The 19,962-nt window shown below is 37.6% G+C and overlaps 1 protein-coding gene across 10 annotated transcripts in view; it reads left to right on the forward strand.

Annotated features, from left to right (window-relative positions):
* The window catches only part of Cd226 (CD226 molecule), a 98,251-nt gene that overhangs the window by 58,102 nt on the left and 20,187 nt on the right, over positions 1-19,962 (forward strand). For all 10 annotated transcript variants that reach the window (XM_031366223.1, XM_031366228.1, XM_031366227.1 and 7 more), the window contains one exon: positions 13,982-14,329. In XM_031366223.1, coding sequence (XP_031222083.1) covers positions 13,982-14,329 — 348 coding nt within the window. The remainder of the gene's footprint in view (positions 1-13,981; positions 14,330-19,962) is intronic.

Below are 19,962 nucleotides of genomic sequence, written 5' to 3' on the forward strand. Positions count from 1 at the left end.
ATTATTATGTGACAGGAGGAATTTCTTTTCTGGTCCAGTCTATTTGGAGTTGTGTAGGCTTCTTGTATATTCATAGGTATCTATTTCTTTAGGTTAGGGAAGTTTTCTTCTATAATTTTGTTGAAGATATTTACTGGCCCATTACATTGGGAGTCTTCACTCTCTTCTATACATATAATCCTTAGGTTTGGACTTCTCATTGCATCCTGAATTTCCTGGATGTTTTGGGTTAGGAGCCTTTTGCTTTTTGCATTTTCTTTGAGTGTTGTGTCAATGTTTTCTATTGTGTCTTCTGCCACTGAGATTCTCTCTGCTATCTCTTGTATTCTGTTGGTGATGTTTGCATCTATGACTTCTGATTTCTTTCCTAGGTTGTATATGTCTAGGGTTGTCTCTCTTTCTGTTTTCTTTATTGTTTCTATTTCCATTTTTAGATTCTGGATGGTTTTGCTCATTTCCTTCACCTGTTTGATTGTGTTGTCCTGTAGTTCTTTAAGGGATTTTTGTATTTACTCTTGAAGGGCTTCTATCTGTTTACCTGTGTTCTCTTGTATTTCCTTGACGGTGCTATTTATGTCTTTCTTAAAGTCCAGTATCATCACCATGAGAAGTGATTTTAGATCTGAATCTTGCTTTTCCAGTGTAATAGTGTGTCCAGGACTTGCTATGGTGGGAGAATTGCATTCTGATGATGCCAAGTAACCTTGGTTTGTGTTGTTTATTTTTTTAAGCTTGCCACACACTGCCCCCCACCCTCAGCCATCTGGTTATCTCTAGTGCTACCTGCCCTTGCTAAATTTGACTGGAGCCTGTCCTTCATGTGATTCTTGTGTCCAAACTCCTTAAGCTGTCTCTGTGATCCTGTGACTCTGTGATCCTGTGATCCTGGGCTTGTTAGATCACCTGGGAATGGAGCTTCCTCTGGGTGGTGTGGGACTGGCTGCAGAGCTTGCGCCCAAGGTCTGCTCAGGACACCAGCCCAGACAGACCAGAAGGAACCCCAGTTACTGGGCTGGCAGAGTTCCTGTGTGCCTGGTCCTGCTGGTCCCAGTTACTCCCAGTGTTGGGACAGATGTTTGTTCTTCCTCACCTTGGATTCTGGGTGTGTCAGAGAGCCTGGGAGTGGAGCTTCCTCTGGGTGTTGTGGGACTGGCTGTGGAGCTTTCGCCCAAGGTCTGCTCAGGACACCAGCCCAAACAGACTGGAAGGAACCCGAGTCACTGGGCTGGCAGAGTTCCTGTCGACACCTTAATTTTTACATCCAAAAACTTAAAAGAATTTGTAGTTTAAATCTTGGTTGCAGAATTTAAAGGATCCTACTTACCCTTTTCCGAATTAAAAAGAAGAAGCACAGTAATATAAATAAACAAGCAGGAGGGACAGAATGAGCACCATCTAAAAGTAGCGTGTCACTTACTTTATGACTGCTTTGATGATGCTGGGGCCTCCTGTGATTCTATGATATCCTTCCCATTTTATGTGGAAATGGTGAAATATGAGAGACAGTTTGAGCAAACACAAGGAGACAAAGTCTGTGGTATTCAGTTGAGCAACAAGTTAAGTTCATAGTCACAACATAAGATTAAAAGGTTTGATTTCGTGGGCAAAGTTTCTTTAATAGCATATTTAGTGACTCTCTCTCTCTCTCTCTCTCTCTCTCTCTCTCTCTCTCTTTTTCTCTCTTCTCTCTTTCCTTCTCTCCCACCCTCCCATCTTCCCTCTTCCTCTCTTTCTGTGTGTGTGTTTATGTGAGTATACACAAAAGAGTGTGTATAAAAACAAAGTAAAAATTTAAAATGCCTTCTATTTCACTGTACATTTCCTATTGAATTCTCATTCATAGGTATGTGTATGTTTAGACTGTTAGTAAAGTATAGATATTGAAAATATTTCCTGTATTTTATATGATAAATAGCCTCAGTCTTTTTTATAACTTATTTGATCTCATTATATTGTTGGTCATTTTATTATTTCAACTATTTTCTGTTTCAGATAATGCTTGATAACCATATTCACATGCATACATTTGTGAAAAGTATGTTTCCTGGGTTAATGTATAGGCAGTCCTGTGATGAAGAAAGGGCACATATGGAATGCTCATAAAGATTTATTTCCTTATGTTCTACTACTACACCTAATTTCCCATTACAAATATATTTTCATAGTTGACAATTACATTTAAAATGCCCTGCACAGTATATATATGACATGAATATTCTTTGTTTCCCCTACTTCTGGATTTTTCTTTCCTAACTACTTGCATTTTGGAGCAGATATGATGACTGTAATCACCTCCTTTATTATCTGTGCTCATTTTAATTTTTCAATATTGTGATGTTTAACTGCATTATAGTTTTTTCCTTTAGATGTTTCTGAGAAGCATTGTCATTTGAATAGTACTGGGAACCTTTTGTTACAACAGTATCAAACTTATAATGTCCTGGCTACTGTGTGCATATAGTACCAGGAAGAATAGCTCTTGGATGTATTTCTTTTTGTAAATCTGGAAATGAAAAACCACAGTTTGTGTAGGATCCGGTTTTGTATGTTAGACTTATAACACTTTGGGAGATGGCTTATGACCCATTCTTCATAAAATTTATCAGGCAAACTAATGTGCTTGGCAGTGAATTAAGATTATGTATTTTCCAGGTATGGTTCCTTTGAGGACTCGACAGCTTTCTAGTGCAGGAGGAAAGATTGCAGATAGAATACAGCATGGTACAAAAGTTAAACAGTGCTTCTTTAAAGAGATGTAAAGAGTAGGAAAACAGCATTTAAGAGTATAGGGCTTCAGGGACATTAAAGTAAGTGCAGTTTTGGGGGGAACTAATGCCCACTGTTGATTCTAGCAGAGGTGAGACATTAGACAAGGGCAAGAGTAAAAGCATACAAGCTTCTTTGAGCTGGAGTGACAAAGGGGAATGCAGAACCTTTTAAATAAAGATGGAATTTAATCAAACCCACACTTCATGGTATAAGAATCTATGGGGACCAAAGGAGAACTTGAATTTTAGAGTTCACTTGGGTAACTATTTGTATGGCCCCATAGAAAACAAAGTGAAAAACTTTTAAACTATATCACACTTCTATCATGTTTTGTTTAGAAATCATTATTTCCATGGTACAACTTTCTCCGATGTTGTTTTTAGCTCCCCAGATGAAGTAAATGTTCTTAGAACGTTGTTTTTGACCATCATGTAGATGTAACATTTAAAGTAAGGCTCTTTCTGAGATTAAAATAAGTACAGTACATGATATATTTACTTTGAAAATATTTGAATCACAGTAGAGAAACCAGCAACAAACAAATATTTTAGAAATTATTTTTGTCTCTCCTTGAGTCCAGCATAATTGAGAAAAGCAAGATGCACACAGAAGGCGATATAGGTTTATCTATTGAAAGCACATTAATTAATTTTACACATTTATAGAAAAGTATGAAAAGAAAATAAAGTCTCTAGGATTTTGAATGTGTAGCTTGTGAGTATAGTTTGTGCAATAGAAGGATGGTTAGCCAGACTTTGGAAGCCATCAGGGGTTGACTGAGACAAAAATGAAAATTTTAATTTACTCAAGCTATGCATCTATGAGGTTGTTTGGAGGCCTGTGGTGTCTCTTGTGAAGAGAGGGCGATGTGAGCCTAATGCTGAACAAATAAAGTCCCAGTACTGCTTGTACCTTCAGAATTCTTCCAGAAGCAGTGCTAAAGAGAATGATAAATGTGACTAGTTAGATTACAGTATTTCTAGGAAAGTCCTCAGCAAAGCCAGATCAAGGATGCAGACCAATGACCCATGAACAAGGTCCAGGGAATTGAACTTCAACATTGTCTATCAGAGTCCTGAGGGTGTCAAAGGCAGGGGTGGGGAAGTCCATCCCTCTTGTCATGAATGAGACTTTGGGTGTCAGTTATCACAAAGGAATTTACCCATGGAAGGGAGGGTTAAGAAGCTTGGGAGCCTGACAAGGGTGAAGAGATCCCATGGGGGATGTACATGGAGCAATTTTACAGTCTTTAGAGTGTTCATTTCATGCTTGGCATCTTTCCCAAATTAATAAGATGCCCCATGATATAGGTCTTTTGCCCAAGATAGAGTTCTAATTTTTTCAGATGCTATTGACTATCAAGCATATGCAAATTTTGGTATTGGATTTATCATTGCCTTTATCCCCTTCATAGAATGAAAATATAAAAACACTTCAGAAATCTTCACTTTTAATTATGATCAGCTATAGCTGAGTAAATGGATTCATATTCAAGTATTCAGGGGAATGTTGTATGGGTCATTTGTTTTCTTTGAGTATTGTTGGTGGTACTTGCTGAAGATATACAATTCTGAGTTGAGTAGAGGTACTTTCATTTTCTTATCTTAGAGGAAATGATTTTATTTCATAGAATATTTTTCTCTACAAAATTTTTAAGCAATGGTTTTCCATTTTTTTTTTTCAGAGAAAAATTAAATAGAGGAGTCATGTTGGTAAAAATGGTTCAATCTTAAAATGAGTGTGCCTAAATCTTGATTTTAAAAGCAACCTTTTTTAAAATCAAGATGGAGCTGAAGGGTTTGTAGCCCCTTAGGACAAAAAACAATATGAAATAACTAGTACCCTCAGAGCTCCCAGGGACTCAACCACCAACCAAGGACTATACATGGTGGGATTGATTGTTCTGGAAGCATGTGTATACTAGAGGATTGCAAAGTTGATCAAAAATGGGAGGAGAGGCCCTTGGTCCTGTGAAGGTTCTGTGCCCCAGTGTAGGGGAATGCCAGGGCCAATAAGTGGGAGAGAGTGGGGTGGTAAGCAGGGGGAGGGGGGAGGCAACAGGGGTTTGTTCTTGTTGTTTTTTGGTTTTGTTTTGTTTGTTTGTTTGTTTTTTGTTTTTTGGGGTTTTTTTGTTTTTGTTTTTGGAGGGGAAACTGGGAAAGGAGAAATCATATGACATGTAAATAAAGAAAATATCTAATAAAAAACCAATCTTATTGTCAAGTTTGATTAAAGCATTTGTGTTTATAGACATTGAAGCACACAAGTCTGAATCTATGTAAACATGTGTTTATTTCATCTTGGGAAAGTGGATATGCTATTTCTTCTCTTCAGATTTTTTAATACATCAATTGCTTCTCTGTCATTCATTACTCAAATGTCATGAGCCAGAAATGCCAGTTAACATTCCTGGAAAGCCACATGAGAGTATAAAATTGAGTATAATATGTTAGATAATGAAATAGTGCCACAGATAGACATGGAAAATGAAAGAAAATTAAACTTGGAAAAGAAAGAAAATTTACTTGCAGTAAATGCAGTAAAACATGGGCAAATTGCATATTTTGAGTCTGAAGCCCACAGTGCCTGCGGTGCACTTACAGATGACCACTTCCCTGCGCACATCCATGATAGCATCAGTGGAACAAGGCTGGCTCTTGGCTTTGCCACTCTCCTTTGCTACAGCAAGTCTGTTCTGGGTTCTTTGTGGGAATTTGCTTCTTTACTTCTTGAAAAACAATCTAATGGGCAATTTCACACTGTGCTAGTGCCTGTCAGGAACTGAAACTATTATATGCATTTTAATAAGGATAAGGACAGAAGCTGATTTCTAATTGTAGCATTTAAAGCATCAGAAAGTAAGATATTTAGGATCTAAGGCTATCTTGGGCCCTGTATGTCTCTGTGAAATTCAGCCTCCATGCAGGGAAAAAAGAAAACTTCAGTTATCTCTGCAAGCCTTTATTATGATATAAGAAACTAGAGCAGATTCCATCATTCAGTGTGACTTCGCACCCTCCTACCGGGGTGAGAAGGATTCTACCATTTATCAGCCAGGTAGCTTCTCTGCAGAGACTCAGTATGTTAGTATATCCCATGCATTTAATGCCAGCATATAAGTAAGGAATTATTTACTGCTGATTGCATTACTTCAAAGTCCACTGCAAATGGGATCTGGAGAGATGGGTTTGCCAGTAAAGTATTTGTGTGGAAGCCATGTCTAAAGGCCAAATGAGATGTGTATCTATAATCCTAGCTATGGAGAGGTTTGAAGGAACATTACTTGTTGGCTATCCAGTCTAGCTGAATCATCAAACTCCGTGTTCAGTTAGAGACTATCTAAAAAAGGTACGATGATCAACAAAGGCATCTGATGCTTACCTCTGTTCTTTACACACATGGACATATGCATGTAGGTGTACCTATACACGTATGTAAATATGTTCACATGCCACACATATGTGTTTCTCCCTTTTATTAGCCATAGGTTCTTTTCTCATACAATATAATCTGAATACCTCTTTAATACCAATATAATCTGTATTGCCTCTTTTTAATCCTCCCAGTTCCTCCCCACCTCCATTCACATTTGGATTCACTCCCTTTCTGTATCTCACTAGAAAAGAACAGGTTTCTAAGAGATAAAAACAAAACACAACAAAATAAAACATAATGAGAAAAAGTGAAAACCATCGCATCAAAGTTGGACAAGCCACGCCAACAGAAAAATTAAAAAGCCCCAAGTGTAGGCACAAGAATCAAAGACCCACTCATTCACGCAGAGGACCTGGTGCAGGCCCTGTCCGCCCTGTGATTGCTGCTTCAGTCTCTGTGAGTTCACAAGGGCTTTGCTCAGTTTTTAAAGAGGGCTTTGTTCTCTTGGTATTATCCATCCCCTCTGTCTTCCCCACTCCTTTAACCTCCTCTGAACTTTGAGAGGAGGGATTTTATGCCGCTGAAATCTTGTTTAGACCTGCACACATATGTTTTTAATTATATGAGATAAAATGCTTAGTGTACTCCTACTCCTGCTCTCTGCTGGGATATGATTAAAGAGAGAGTTAAGCTCCTGATACATTTTTTTTTCTGTTAAAAAATGTCAACATTTGATTTCTAAATGTGGGAGACTCGGTAACATTTTAGTAGAAAAACTGGAAGCTCTTGGACTGTAATAACTTTCTGTTTTAAAAGTCCTCAAAAATGTACTACTTAAAACTCCTGTTCAATTCTTTTATTTCCCAGCTGGAAGAAAATAATGCAGAATTGTTAAAGAGTTGAACTTCTTGCACTCCAAAAAACTTTTTGTTACTGATTTAATAAGTTGTATCACTTCCAGGTAGCATGGTGAGAGGCTAGGAGTTACAATTATAATCTGGGTGCAGATCCTGGTTACCCTCACATGAAGGTTATCTAGACTCAAGAGCTCCTGAAAGCTGCTTAAGGAGCAGCTTGGATATCTAGGGCTGGTCCTGCAGCTTCATCACTGCTCAGAATCCCAAGTGATGTGAATCAGATCTGCCAAGCCATTTGGCAAGCTGTTTTCTATCTGGGGCTTGGACAGGTGCAGCCCATTGGGAACCTACTGTAAATCTTCCTTTTATTTGTGATTTCTGGGTAGAGTACCTGCTTCATCCTACCAGGCTGATCTCTTTTGTTAAATTTAGACATCTGTCCCTGTCTGTCCTGCCTTTGGGAAGGCTTTGCTAGGCTGTGTTTTATCTCTGATGGTAGTTCACATTATCATTGCTTTTCAGCCAAACAATCTTTTAGCTCCTTTTTTTTAGTCTTGCTTGTTTCCTTTACTTTTCACCTTTAAATGGATTATGGCAAATGATATTTTATGATGGGGCTATGAGGACTGTTGCCTTCCTGTACAGCATCCTGGCTGCTTCAGGCTAGGCTGGTGAAGTTCCTATGGCTCAAAGGTAGTTCTGGGTTACTGATACAGCAACAGTAAGAAGTGATACAGTCTGTGTGGCTTGCCCAACAGGAAAGCATCATGGGATGGGCAAAGAGCTGGAAGTGTGTGGTACCAATGCCAGCAGGCAGGTTCCTATCACGGCAGGCCTTCCCCAAACCTCAGCTGTTCCTTATCTTGTGGTACTCCACCAGGCTCTGTCTTCATCTTGCCACAGCATTCTCCCTCTGCATATTGTCTGAGTTCCTCCTCTTTATAATGTAAAGAAACTAGTTATATTGGATAAAGGTTGACCTACTGTAGCATGACTTCATCCTAACTAATCTCATCTACAATGGCATACAAAACTACTTTATTTGCTAGTGAAGGCTAGGTAAGAACTTTGATAAGTCCTGAAGTGACTTGATGTGCTAGTCTGGGATGATGGGGGAGGGGTTCTCCCATCTCAGGGAGAAGGGAATGGGGGTGTGGGGGAGAGGCTTTGTGAAGGGGACAGAGAAGAGAGGGGAACTTCACTCTGAATGTAAACTGAATAAAAAAATTAATGGAAAACAAAAACAAAAAAAGAACTTTGCCATGTGATTTGTTGGAACACATTCGACTCATCCCCTAACTTAGTCATTGTGGAACACTGGAGCATTTTAAGGAAAGGGTGTCCAACCTACTTGTCATCTTCCACATTTGAAAGAAACACACTGCAGTGTTTTTACAGCAGCAGTTGGGAGTTGGTCTGTTGCCGCTCTGTGAATACTGACATGTTTTAAGTTACAGGTTCCTGTTTGTTTCTGTTCTGCTTGAAGTTGCTAAACTTCAGTTAGGGGTCTGCCACAACTCACTTTTTCAGCCCTTTGTCACAGGAAGAGTGAGGGAGGTAAAGCTACTCTGAGGGAAATTTAGTCTTTGGGGTCTGGCCTCCTTCCTCTGCCCTCGTTGCATCCTCCCACATGGCCTGTTCTGTGAATTTCAGAAACATTTCTTTTCCCCTTTCCGGACCCTCATTTCCATTTCCTGTACCCTACTTGTAATTGGAAATTAGTGTATTTATTGTGTCTGCATGTCTCAGAGAACTATATCTCAGATCACTTTAGAGCACTTCCTTAGTCATCATGTAGTCAATACTTAGTTTTTAGAAAAGACTACCACTGTGCATCTTCACACACTAGACAAGGAGAGTAGTGTTAACACACTTCTAATTAGCTGGCATAATAATAGCTACTACAGATGGCTTGAGGCAATTCTGGGATGTTTAACAGTTAGTCTATTTTAAACATCTGAAGAACAAGTTATTGTCTTGTGCTTTGAAAACCTAAGGAGACATTTGGGCAAATGGGAACTGTTGATTTTTATCATGTGCACAATAGGTTGTGGAGAAGTGAGGGTGGACAGTTAGAGAGGAACAGTTGAGAAAGAAGAATGAATTCTGAAGGAGATGAGAGGAAGGTCAGAGAGGAAAGAAGGGAAGCAATAACACATAGATGCCAGGTAGGTAGAGTGGGAATTTACAGAAGGCTAGCCCTCTAATATTTAGGGTCAAGGACACAGGTGACATTTGAAGTATTGGTAGGATGGTGGAAATGGAGGCTAGTTAGCTTGGAGTTTTCATGAAACATGAGACCTTCCAGAAATTTGAATGATTGGGGAAGAATAAATAGTAATTGGGCCATTGGATAGTATCTTATAGGGTCTGAGCTTGCTCTCAGGAAACAGAAGTTTCCACTCAGAGAGGGGTAGAAAGGCTCCAGTTAGAAAAAGATGTTGGAAAATAAGGAGACTGTTACAAGTGGAAATATACTGGTATGAAAAATATATGGGCCCAAGAATAAAATGAAATTTGTTTGATTTGCACTCTGTCAGCTGCAGCGCAGTGTTTTGGGAAGTTAAAATGCCCCCATTTGTGAAACAACCTCATGATTCTGTTAGCTTGGGTATATTACAGGCCTTTACAAGCCAACTGCTTCCTTTTAGTTTAGTTGCCTGGCTTTCTAAACATATAGTTTGACCTAGAACAGTTTTAGACTTTTAAGAAAATTTCATTAGAAACGAAATGGGCCATGTGTGATAGTTATTGACAACTGCATTGACTAAACCAATTAGAAGTATTAAGCCCTTTTTTATTAATGGTCAGACCACAAGTGGGCATATGCCTCTGAAAAATCTCTTGGCATCCAAGCTCAGGGGTACAAAGTTTTTAAAGACAAAAACTACAAAACCCATACTTTACACCAAAGTTAAATGAGGTTCAGAGTAACCTTGAAATGTTCATTTATGGAAGAACATAGTAAATATTTTAGAGATAGTTTGTCAATTTTACTTAACTTATATTTTCCCTAGTTATTTTAGTTTACTTTAATTATTTGTGTTAATATGTCTGGACTTTGGTTAAAACCATGAAAATGTCAAATGTGTTGCCCAGGCAGATGTGACTGCTATGGGAAGAGGGGTGGAACACTGAGAACTGTCTAAGCAAAAACAAAATGGAGTCAGAAAAGCATGGCATTACCTTAGTCATTTCAGAAATAACAGTAATATAAATTCCTATGTGTTTTTGTTAAGCTTACACAACTATCAAGCTTGGCCCCAATAGTACTGTTCAATATTTCTCATATTCACTCTTAGTAAATTTTATCTATTTTATATGTCTCCAGTTATATCAATATTCTGCTTTTCATTCCATGTTTGTCTTTTTAAATGTGTAAGCTCCTCTTCTTATTTATTTATTTATTTATTTATTTATTTATTATATTTTTTCATTATTTTGTTATTGTTGCCATAAGTTTGAGTTTAGGTAGTCCAATGCACTACCTTCCCAATGTGTCATATAACACATCTCTCGGTTCTTTATAGCTTTGTAAAATTCTTGTTTAAAGTAAAGCCTGGTTGTTTTGGCAAAGCTATTATTTCTTAGAAACCTGAATGTCTTCTCATGAATTTTGGATGTATCTTATCTTTGTGTGGAACACTACTTATTTTGGCATAAAATGTTATTTTAAACATATTTCTTAACATGAGAATTATTGCAGAAGTCAATACTATCCAAAGCAACACAAAGACTATTATTCAGACTACAATATGGAATGCAAATTGATTTTTTATTAAAACTAATATTGATTGTTTTCTTTCCTTTCTGGCAAGGGTGAATCTTGGGGCTCGAGGCAGAGTAGTGTAAGATAAGTTGACAAAGGCTTGGCTGGAGAAGTTGGTGTGAAGAGACCCAGGGCTCTGTGATGTTGATGAGTTATGTAACAGTCCGTTCCTGGGAGACATGACATACAGACATATCTACTTACCCCAGATAGGACTCTCATGATGGACCTACATCAAACTTGGTGAACCAATGATATTTTATTGAGGTGATTAACAGAATGTGGGTGAGGGGTTATTTACAGGAAGGAGCAGGGATGATTCAAAGTAAGCCTCATCACCTAAAGAGCACCTCAGCACCCAAATACTCTGACAACTCATGCAAGCACTAACCCCAGAGCTCTCTGCTGCTGCAATTGACTGCTTTTATAACCCCAGGCCTCCTAGGCTTCCACCAGGAGGGAATATACCATTTTGGAAGAAACTACCATAACATCTTTGAGTGATGTTGAAGACCTGCCCAACCGGAGACTAAATTATAGGCCTGTAGAGATATTGATGATGACAGTCAGTGGCTGGGGATGTGAGGTAAACATGAAGTATAAAGTGTACCCACCAATAATTGGTTCTCTAGAGAGGGGCAATACTTGGAAAAAGAAAATAAAGCACAAATTAATGATTAAATTAAATTAATGATATTATAATCATGATAGAAAAGTCACTTGTAAAGTCAAGGATATCAATAAAAGTTACACAGACAGCAGTATTTTATGTTCATTTTATAAACTAGTACATAGATGAATTATCAGTATGGAATCAGTGGGTTTCTACTATTATTGTTTTTTTTTTTATTTTGGGATTCAATTTAAATCAGATTCTCCCCTCTCCCATGAGCTATGACAGTTTTGTCTCTGATTTAAATCAATTCACCTTTGACTAGTGTGTCAGGATGGTGGGCCCTCTTCTTTATGGCAGGTCTTCTTGGTTGTTATTTTTAGTGTCACTTTGTACAGCCTTCCACTTGGATGAGCATTGCATCCAGAAGTGTTCAAGTGAGACTTAGTCTTCATCTCAGACCAGTCAACTCCCTTCAGCATGAAGCTTGACTGGAATCTCTTGGGGAAGAGGAAAAATGTCTGCCTCTAAAATTCTCTCAGTTATTTACGTCTGGATGTTGTTCATGGGTAGAGATTTTCCCCAGAACTTCAAAAATTTGCCCTTCATATAAATGCAGGTAATTTTTCTAAGTGGAACCCAGCACTTTAGGCCTGGATTGACAAGTGTGTGGAGCTGTTCCCAAGAGGAGGTCAGGGTGACAACAACCTGAAGACAGTTTCTGAGATGAGACTAGAGAACCAATCAGAATGAGTGAAGAAAAGTAATAGTGAATGTGAATCCTGAAGACAAACACAGAAATCTGTAGCCAGGGCTTTTACCTATCTGCTCCTGAAGGTCAGAGCTGCTTGCATATAAACAGAAGGTGTTTTATTACAAATTTGCTAGTATCTTTTTTAGCATTTTCCTTCCCTTTCCCATAGTTTCTTCTCTAGCAACTTTCTCCCATCTTAATGTTAGTTTCTCCCTTCTGTCCTTTATAGGAGATTTCTTTTTTTTTTTCTTTTATTAGATATTTTCTTTATTTACATGTCATATTTCCCAGTTTCCCCTCCAAAAAAAAAAAACCCAAAAAAACCAAAAAACAACAACAAGAACAAACCCCTGTTCCCTCCTCCCTCTTCCTGCTTGCCACTCCACCCTCTCCCACTTACTGGCCCTGGCATTCCCCTACACTGGGGCACAGAACCTTCACAGGGCCAAGGAGATTTCTTATTATTTTCTGCTTATGCATATTCTTGCTTTCCTCCCCCTCCCCCATTCTGTTGTGTTGGTTTATAGCTTAGAAATGAAACATTTTCTGTATGCCTCTTATGTGGGCAAAGTGTTACCTCTGCTAAAACTCTCATGGTCACACACAGAAACACTAGAGAGCTGTGGCTTTTCTGTATGCAAGATTTTTATGTCAGTAACCACTGTTGCAGCTAGTGTTCGGTGAGAGGAGATATAAGGTCCTAATCAAATATGAATAGAACATATTATTATCCTTTAAACTTCTACTCTTTTTCAAATGTGCTGTTTTCTTATTTTCCATTGCCCTCTCTCCTTTTCTCCCTTTTTCCCTCTTGCCCTCCCTTTTCCCTCCCATTCTTTTTCCTATTGATGGTTGTTTTATAAACCCAAGCACTGGTTCATCAACACCTTTGAACATATTTGGAACAAATAAATAGCTCTTCTATTTTTTTTCTCTTACCTGCCCAAAAGCTTTGTGACATCATTGCTACTCAACCTTCTTCTCTTCCTGAATAACAAATCAGCATTCTTGATTTGTGGCCATAAATACTTTGGATGAATGAGGTTGGTACTTAGTTTACCTTTTATGGCTCTGGACTTTCCTGATCTGAGAAATAACAGTATGAGTTTTAGTACTACGTTAAGTTCACAAGCTTTCTGGTCTCAAAACAAAAAATGATGGAAAACCCCTAAAGGACATTTGTTCACATGCGTTATATCTAATCTACCATGTTCATAGCACTATAGGTTAACATGGAGTGCAACTTTAAACACAAGAGTCTTTGAGCATTTGCTACACAAGCTAACGGAGCCTCTGACAGTGTATGTTCTACACTTCTGAGATATCACAAGGGGAGAAGATCTATTATATTTTTTTAAATTGCTTTGAAGGTAGAAATTTGGGAGACTATTTTTGACACCAGAAACTTATATTATATGTGAGTTCCCACCTATGCACCAGATATTCTTGTTCAACACAATGAAGTTAAAAGAAAAATGATGCAATATCTTCTCATAGCTACCCAAACTTTAGTCTATTATCTCATAATCTGGAAATTGGAGTTATGACTCAGTCTTCTACATTCAGACTCTGGTATAATCACTGCTAATAAAACACCATACGTTTCAGTTATGTTTCTAGTTGTCTGGTTAACAAAGTAACACTCAAAGGATGTGTGTTCCTTTTTCTGTCTATAAGCCCTTAATGAAATTTTACAAAAATGCAAAAATGAAGATACCGCTTACTCTTGGTGCACCTGCAGTATGTAACATCACCAATCATTTAAGGTGGCTTTCTGAGTAGCTTTCCTCTGTGTGTGAACATCTGGCCACCTGCTTAAGTATATGCTTCTTTTTTTTTTCCAGATAGTTTTGAGATAGCAGCACCATTGGATAGCCACCTGTATGCAGAACCTGGACAAGATGTCACACTCAGTTGCCAGCTTCAAAGGACTTGGCCCGTGCAACAAGTCATATGGGAAAAAGTCCAGCCCCATCAAGTAGACATCTTGGCTTCCTGTAACCTATCTCAAGGGACAAGATACACTTCAAAGTACCTAAGGCAAACATGGAGCAACTGTAGCCAGGGGAGCATGAAGAGTGTCCTCACCATCCCCCATGCCATGGCCACTGACTCAGGACTTTACAGATGCCGCTCAGAGGCCAGTACGGGAAAAAACAAAACCTTTGTCATAAGACTGATCATAACTGATGGTGAGTGACAAGAGATGTTTCTAGTATCAAAAACCAGAGAAACAAACAAACAAAAACAAGCAAACATACCCAACAACTGTAAATTGGTCTCCATTGTTTTTATTTGTGTATCAATATATTTAATGTTTATATATGAAGCTTCTAGAGTAGTAGATTTCTATATGTCTTTTTTAAAAAAAATCTTTAGTGTGATTTATCCTTATCCATTCTCCAAAATATTTTACCTAATAGTCATAAATGCCTATATAATTTTATAAATATTTTTATTGGTTGAATTAAGTATGTTGAACATTCTTAAATTTTAGGACTTAGTATTTCTTTATTTAATTAGTAAATCAACCATCATAGGTTTACTAATATTTCATTTTATTTTTATTTAATGTGTCTGTATTTGTGTGTATACACATGCACAAGTGTTCATGCACCTGTGTATACACATGGGTAGGTGAATATTGAAATCTGGAAACTGTCTCTATTACTCTCTACCATTTTTGTTTGAGACAGGGTCTGTAGCTGAACCCACATCTCACAGTTTTGACTAGACTGTGGGGGTAGTCTACCCCAGGATCTACTTGTCTCTGTTGTGTTTCAACCCTTTCTTGGTTAACCTTGTTATACTCTGCATTTTAGTGGGTGATGGCAATCCTTGTACTTATGTGGCAAGTACTTTATTCACTGAGGCCATTTCCCAAGCCAAACATTTCACTAATTTTTTTTAAACCTGAAACATTTATGAACTAAAATGTACACATGTGTACACATACATACACATGAACACACGTGCATACATACATGCATATAGAAGATATTACCAGCCTGTATCTTCATTATCTAATTCCTCACTCCAAATTATTTATGGATTTTAAGGAGACGCCTGGATATTGCATTGCCTTTGTGTCCCCAGAACTAATAGAAGACTGCAATAATGGTTTGTAAGCCTTAAGAGGACATAGCTTCTATAGACATTTGACAGTGTGTCATTAGCAGTTTGCCAGATGGAAGCCTTGTATCCTTCAGGAACAAAAGACATCTGACCTTGAGGTCAAAGCTGACTTCCATGGCCTACAGCAATGCTCTTCTATGAGACTGCATTCCTTTTGTATCCATAGTTTGTCTCCTTTGTCATAATGAAGTTTAAATTGTGTAAACATAAGGGTAACCAAGAGCTGAACCACCTCATGGATGATATCAATAACAGATATTTCTCTGTCTATGGAAGTGAAAACTCAAAGATGAAGAGTAAGGTGTGTATAGCTGTCCTACCACGGAGGGAGGAAGCAATCCTAGGCTTTCCTGGTTCTGCCTCTTGGCAACTTTCTTACTGACCAGGAGCAAAGCATTATTTGCTCCAATGATAGAAATTTTACTTCAATTTACCTCTCCCTTGTATTCCTCATTTTCTCCTTTCCTCTTTCTCTTCTTCCTTTCTGCTCTTTCTTTCCTTCCACTCTCCTTTCTTCTCTCTCCTGCTTCTCTCTTTGTCTTTGTTCTTTATTCCCCTCTCTCAATCCTTTTTTGCCTTCTCAACTGCTTTCTCTTTTATTTTTTCCCTCTTTTCCCCATTTGTCCATCTGTCCCCGTCTCTCCATTCCTTCCTCATACCTTCCTTGGCTTCTTACCCACTAACTTCTTCCTTTCCTTTCCCTTCTTCCTACCCTATCTCCCTTCCTCTCTCTCTCCTTTCTTCCCCCCCTCTCTTTCTCTTCCTGCCTCTTTACTTCTTGCCCTCCTCCTTCGTTTCACTAACTTCACTTACCTTGGCAGTGCTTAAATGTTTAGAGGCAATTCTTTCAGCCTGCAGCTGCCACTCACAGTTTCTGCTCATATTTCTGAGTGGTCTTTCTTCTGCACTGGAGTAAATAGAGGAAGAATCTGTGTAACAGCAGCCCCTGTCCCAATGGAAAGAGGACAGTAGTTTCTGCAGGATGGCAGGCTTTCATGTGTTAGCCATGATCCTGATTGTATCAACACTTCTATTTGTCTCAATGACAGCAGGAGCTGAAGGACAGATGCACATTGGCTTTAAAATATAGTATTGAAGAACGATTTCTTGATAGAATATTTTGGGACTGAGGAGACAAATTAACATCTTACATGTTGACTATTCCTGTTAGTACAGACAGGGAATACTTCTTGCCTAAAAAATTTATGCATCACAGAAGTTTTTTTGGATCTGGACAGAAAAAAAAGACAGTAAATGCAGATGTTAACCTTTTGTTAAGACAATGTTCTAAACAGAAATATGTTATAGAGACACTTTCAAACATGTATGAAATATGGTCTTATTTAGTAAATGCTGCAAATTCGATAATATATCTCTTAGGTCATGGAGTAAGCAAGGGGAATGGGTTTTAAAAGATGTTGTTGTTTAACTTTTATAAATTACTGACAATGTCCTTCATATGCCAAACATGACTTTTTTCAAAACAATTTCTATGTACATAAATTATAAACCATGTCAAAATCTGCCATTAGCTGGAACTGACAGTGTAATAGCAGGTATTGTTAGTGTCCAGAGCCTTGAACAGTTGCAAAATAGTTTTTTGACATTTAACTGACAGATTAAAAGAATAACAACTAAATTTTATATCCACTAGCAAATATTATAATTTATGGGAGATGAAAACCATTGGTTGTATGTTTTGACTTAATTCTTTGTTTTTTCGATTATTGTAAGTAAAGATAAAATCTAAAACTACTAGACAGCAAGCAAGGAGGATGATTTGTGTTTTCTCTAGTGTGATTTTATTATCTCAAGTCCTGAGGCTATTTGGTAAAAAAAAAATCAATGCAAAGATTGAAGCAGAGAGACAGGTATAAGATGTGAGGAGGATTTAATTCATCTCAACTGTCAGGGTAAAGGTGATTTTCACACACGTTTTATAAACTGCTACACATCCTCTTTTAGTCCCTATCCATTTCTTATACAGGACAATTTTGCATGAATCCAAATGAGATATTTAGGGGTCTCAAGTTTTCACACACACACACACACACACACACACACACACACACACACACACTCACACATACACACAGTACCCTTAAGGGTTTTCCTATGACTTCTGCCTACTTACATTTATCTTCAGACAAGAGTCAATGAAAGATCACCTAAGTGATTTTAACTAATTGTCTAATTACCAGAAAGTATGTATGTATGTGTGTGTGTGCGTGTGCATGTGTGTATGTGTGTTTTCTTGATATGTTTTAAGTAAAGGATGAAGGAGGCAGAAACCTGAGTTATTTGCTATCAAATTCTTTGCTAAAAGAAAATGAAGTTTTGTGCTGCTTGTGTGTACTCTTGAAAGTGTTAGGAATTAGTTACAGATTGGCAGTACTGATTTTGGACCTCAATTCCAGAGGCTAGTGACAGAATGAAAGGTGTGCTTATAGGGCCTTTAATATCCTTTAGATTTTAATTAGTCATAAGAAAACATTTCAGATTCCAACCAAAAAAAAATTGTGAAGTTCTTTTAATATTAGCAAGATATGATGTATAGACTATTATCATTTAAACTGCACCTGTTAACATAAAAAGAATGAGAATAAAGTAAATGACATCAGCTCACCAGAAAGTACAGATACAAGACTGGAAAGAACTGTTTGTTGCTGCTGCTGGTGGTTGGTGGGCTTGCTGCAGTCCTGGTTCAATCTTTTTTAATGAGCCCTCTTGATGGAACCATGTTTTATAGGAGGTAATTAATATTCATAACTAGAGCTGAGGAATGAGGGGAAATAGGTCAAATTGGGCAAAGTGAAATTTGTACCCAATAGTGGGGGAGTGCATGTAGAAGATTATAATCAGATGACTAAGTTGGTCTAGACAGTCTGATCCATGAGTTGGTATAGAGTGAGGAAGGTTAAGTGAAACGACACTCTGATCATCTTCTGTCATAGCCAAGGAAAGCCACCTCTGCTTCCCAAGCATGGATGGTAAAATAGCATTCTAGGAGAAGTAGGTTGTTCATATTTTTCTGTGTATATGCCTTTCACCTCAGCTTGCATGTATTCCTGTCTTCATTTTTTTTTCTCTTATGAATGGTATTATTTTTTAAGTTTATTTTTGTACCATGATGTGTAGAAAAATGTGCATGTTCTTTGTGTATTGATCTTGTTTTGATTCCAAATGAATTTTATTATTTTCTTGATTTTATTTTTGTATCATTCTGCATAGAGAAATGTGGATACTCTTTGTGTATTGATGTTATACATTGCAACTTTTAAAAAAATCATTTATTAATTTTAGCAGTTGAGGTATATTTGTGTGTATGGTTAAGCACAGTCCTTAGGGTTTTATGTGTGTGTGTGTGTGAGAGAGATATTGTCATGTTCAAGTATTTGTTTTATGCTTTTCTACTTGGATCTCTCACACCTGCTTTCTATGGTGAGGGCTTATAGCTTGAGTTCAGTGGTAAGAATAGCATATTTTTTCATTATTTTATTTATTTACATTCCAGTCATTGCCCCCCTCTCAATCTTCCCTCCCACGCTTCCTCATCCCATTCCTTCTCCCTGTTGTCTCCGAGAGGGAGGGTCCTGCTCCCCATCAAGCCTCCCCCTTCCTTAGGGGAGAATGGCATATTTTTGTTTTTGATCGTAAAAGGAAATATTTTTAGTTTCTTTACTAGGAGAGTCTGATGTTACCTATGACTTTTCTTATATGGCCTTTATTACATTCCTTCTATTCTTAACATGCTGAGAGGGTTTTGTAAAGCATGAAAAGATGCTAACTTTTATCAAATGCCTTTCCAATATCTATTGATATGTTTTTATATGTATATTTAGATTTATTTTATATGTATATATGTATATTGATTGATTTTCATGCATTGAAATATTCTCATACCCCATTTGATTGAGGTATATAACCTCATTTATGTGCTATATTAATTACATAATTACATTTGCTAGTATTTTCCTGAAATTTTCATCTACCTTCATCTTCATTAGAGACATTGGCTTATAGTCATCTTCCTTTGTGACTTGCTTATTTGGGTATTATAGCAATGCTTTTGTCATAGAGTTTGAAGTATTTATTCCTTATATATTCAGAGAGTTGAAGAAGCATTAGCCCTAATCCTACTTTAGATGTTTCATGTAGAAGAAGATGTGAAACTATCATCTTCTGGGATTATTGATGAGTCACATGTTCCAAATGAGCACAGATGTGGCCTCAACAAGAAGAGAGGGGTGCTACCAGAGAAAGAATCCTGTCTCGAAAAATCAAAAAAAAAAAAAAATAATAATCCAAACTTCTGTTTGTGGCTCTTTGACTTGCCTCTCATACCATTCTAGTTTCTCCTTCCCCTGGCCACCATCTTTCACCATTTACTGTCATCCACATAGAGCTTAGTTAGCTCTCTCTGTCTTTATGCTCTGTCTACATTATCCCAATCTCATCCAATGTTTTCAAACCTTATACATTTGGCTATCTCAAACGTTCATAACTTAAAATTACCATGATTCAGCGATGTAGTAATTGTATTTGTTTGTGTGGTCCAGATTCCTAACAAATACCCTTGTCATATTTGGTTGTACTTTTTATTCAAATGGAAAGAAATAAACCCCATTGAAAGTTTGTCACAATATTAAGCATATATTTTTTCTTTCTTTTTTTCTTTCTTTCTTTCTTT

The sequence above is a fragment of the Mastomys coucha genome, unplaced genomic scaffold (genome assembly GCF_008632895.1).
Source record: "Mastomys coucha isolate ucsf_1 unplaced genomic scaffold, UCSF_Mcou_1 pScaffold13, whole genome shotgun sequence".
Taxonomy (NCBI): domain Eukaryota; kingdom Metazoa; phylum Chordata; class Mammalia; order Rodentia; family Muridae; genus Mastomys; species Mastomys coucha.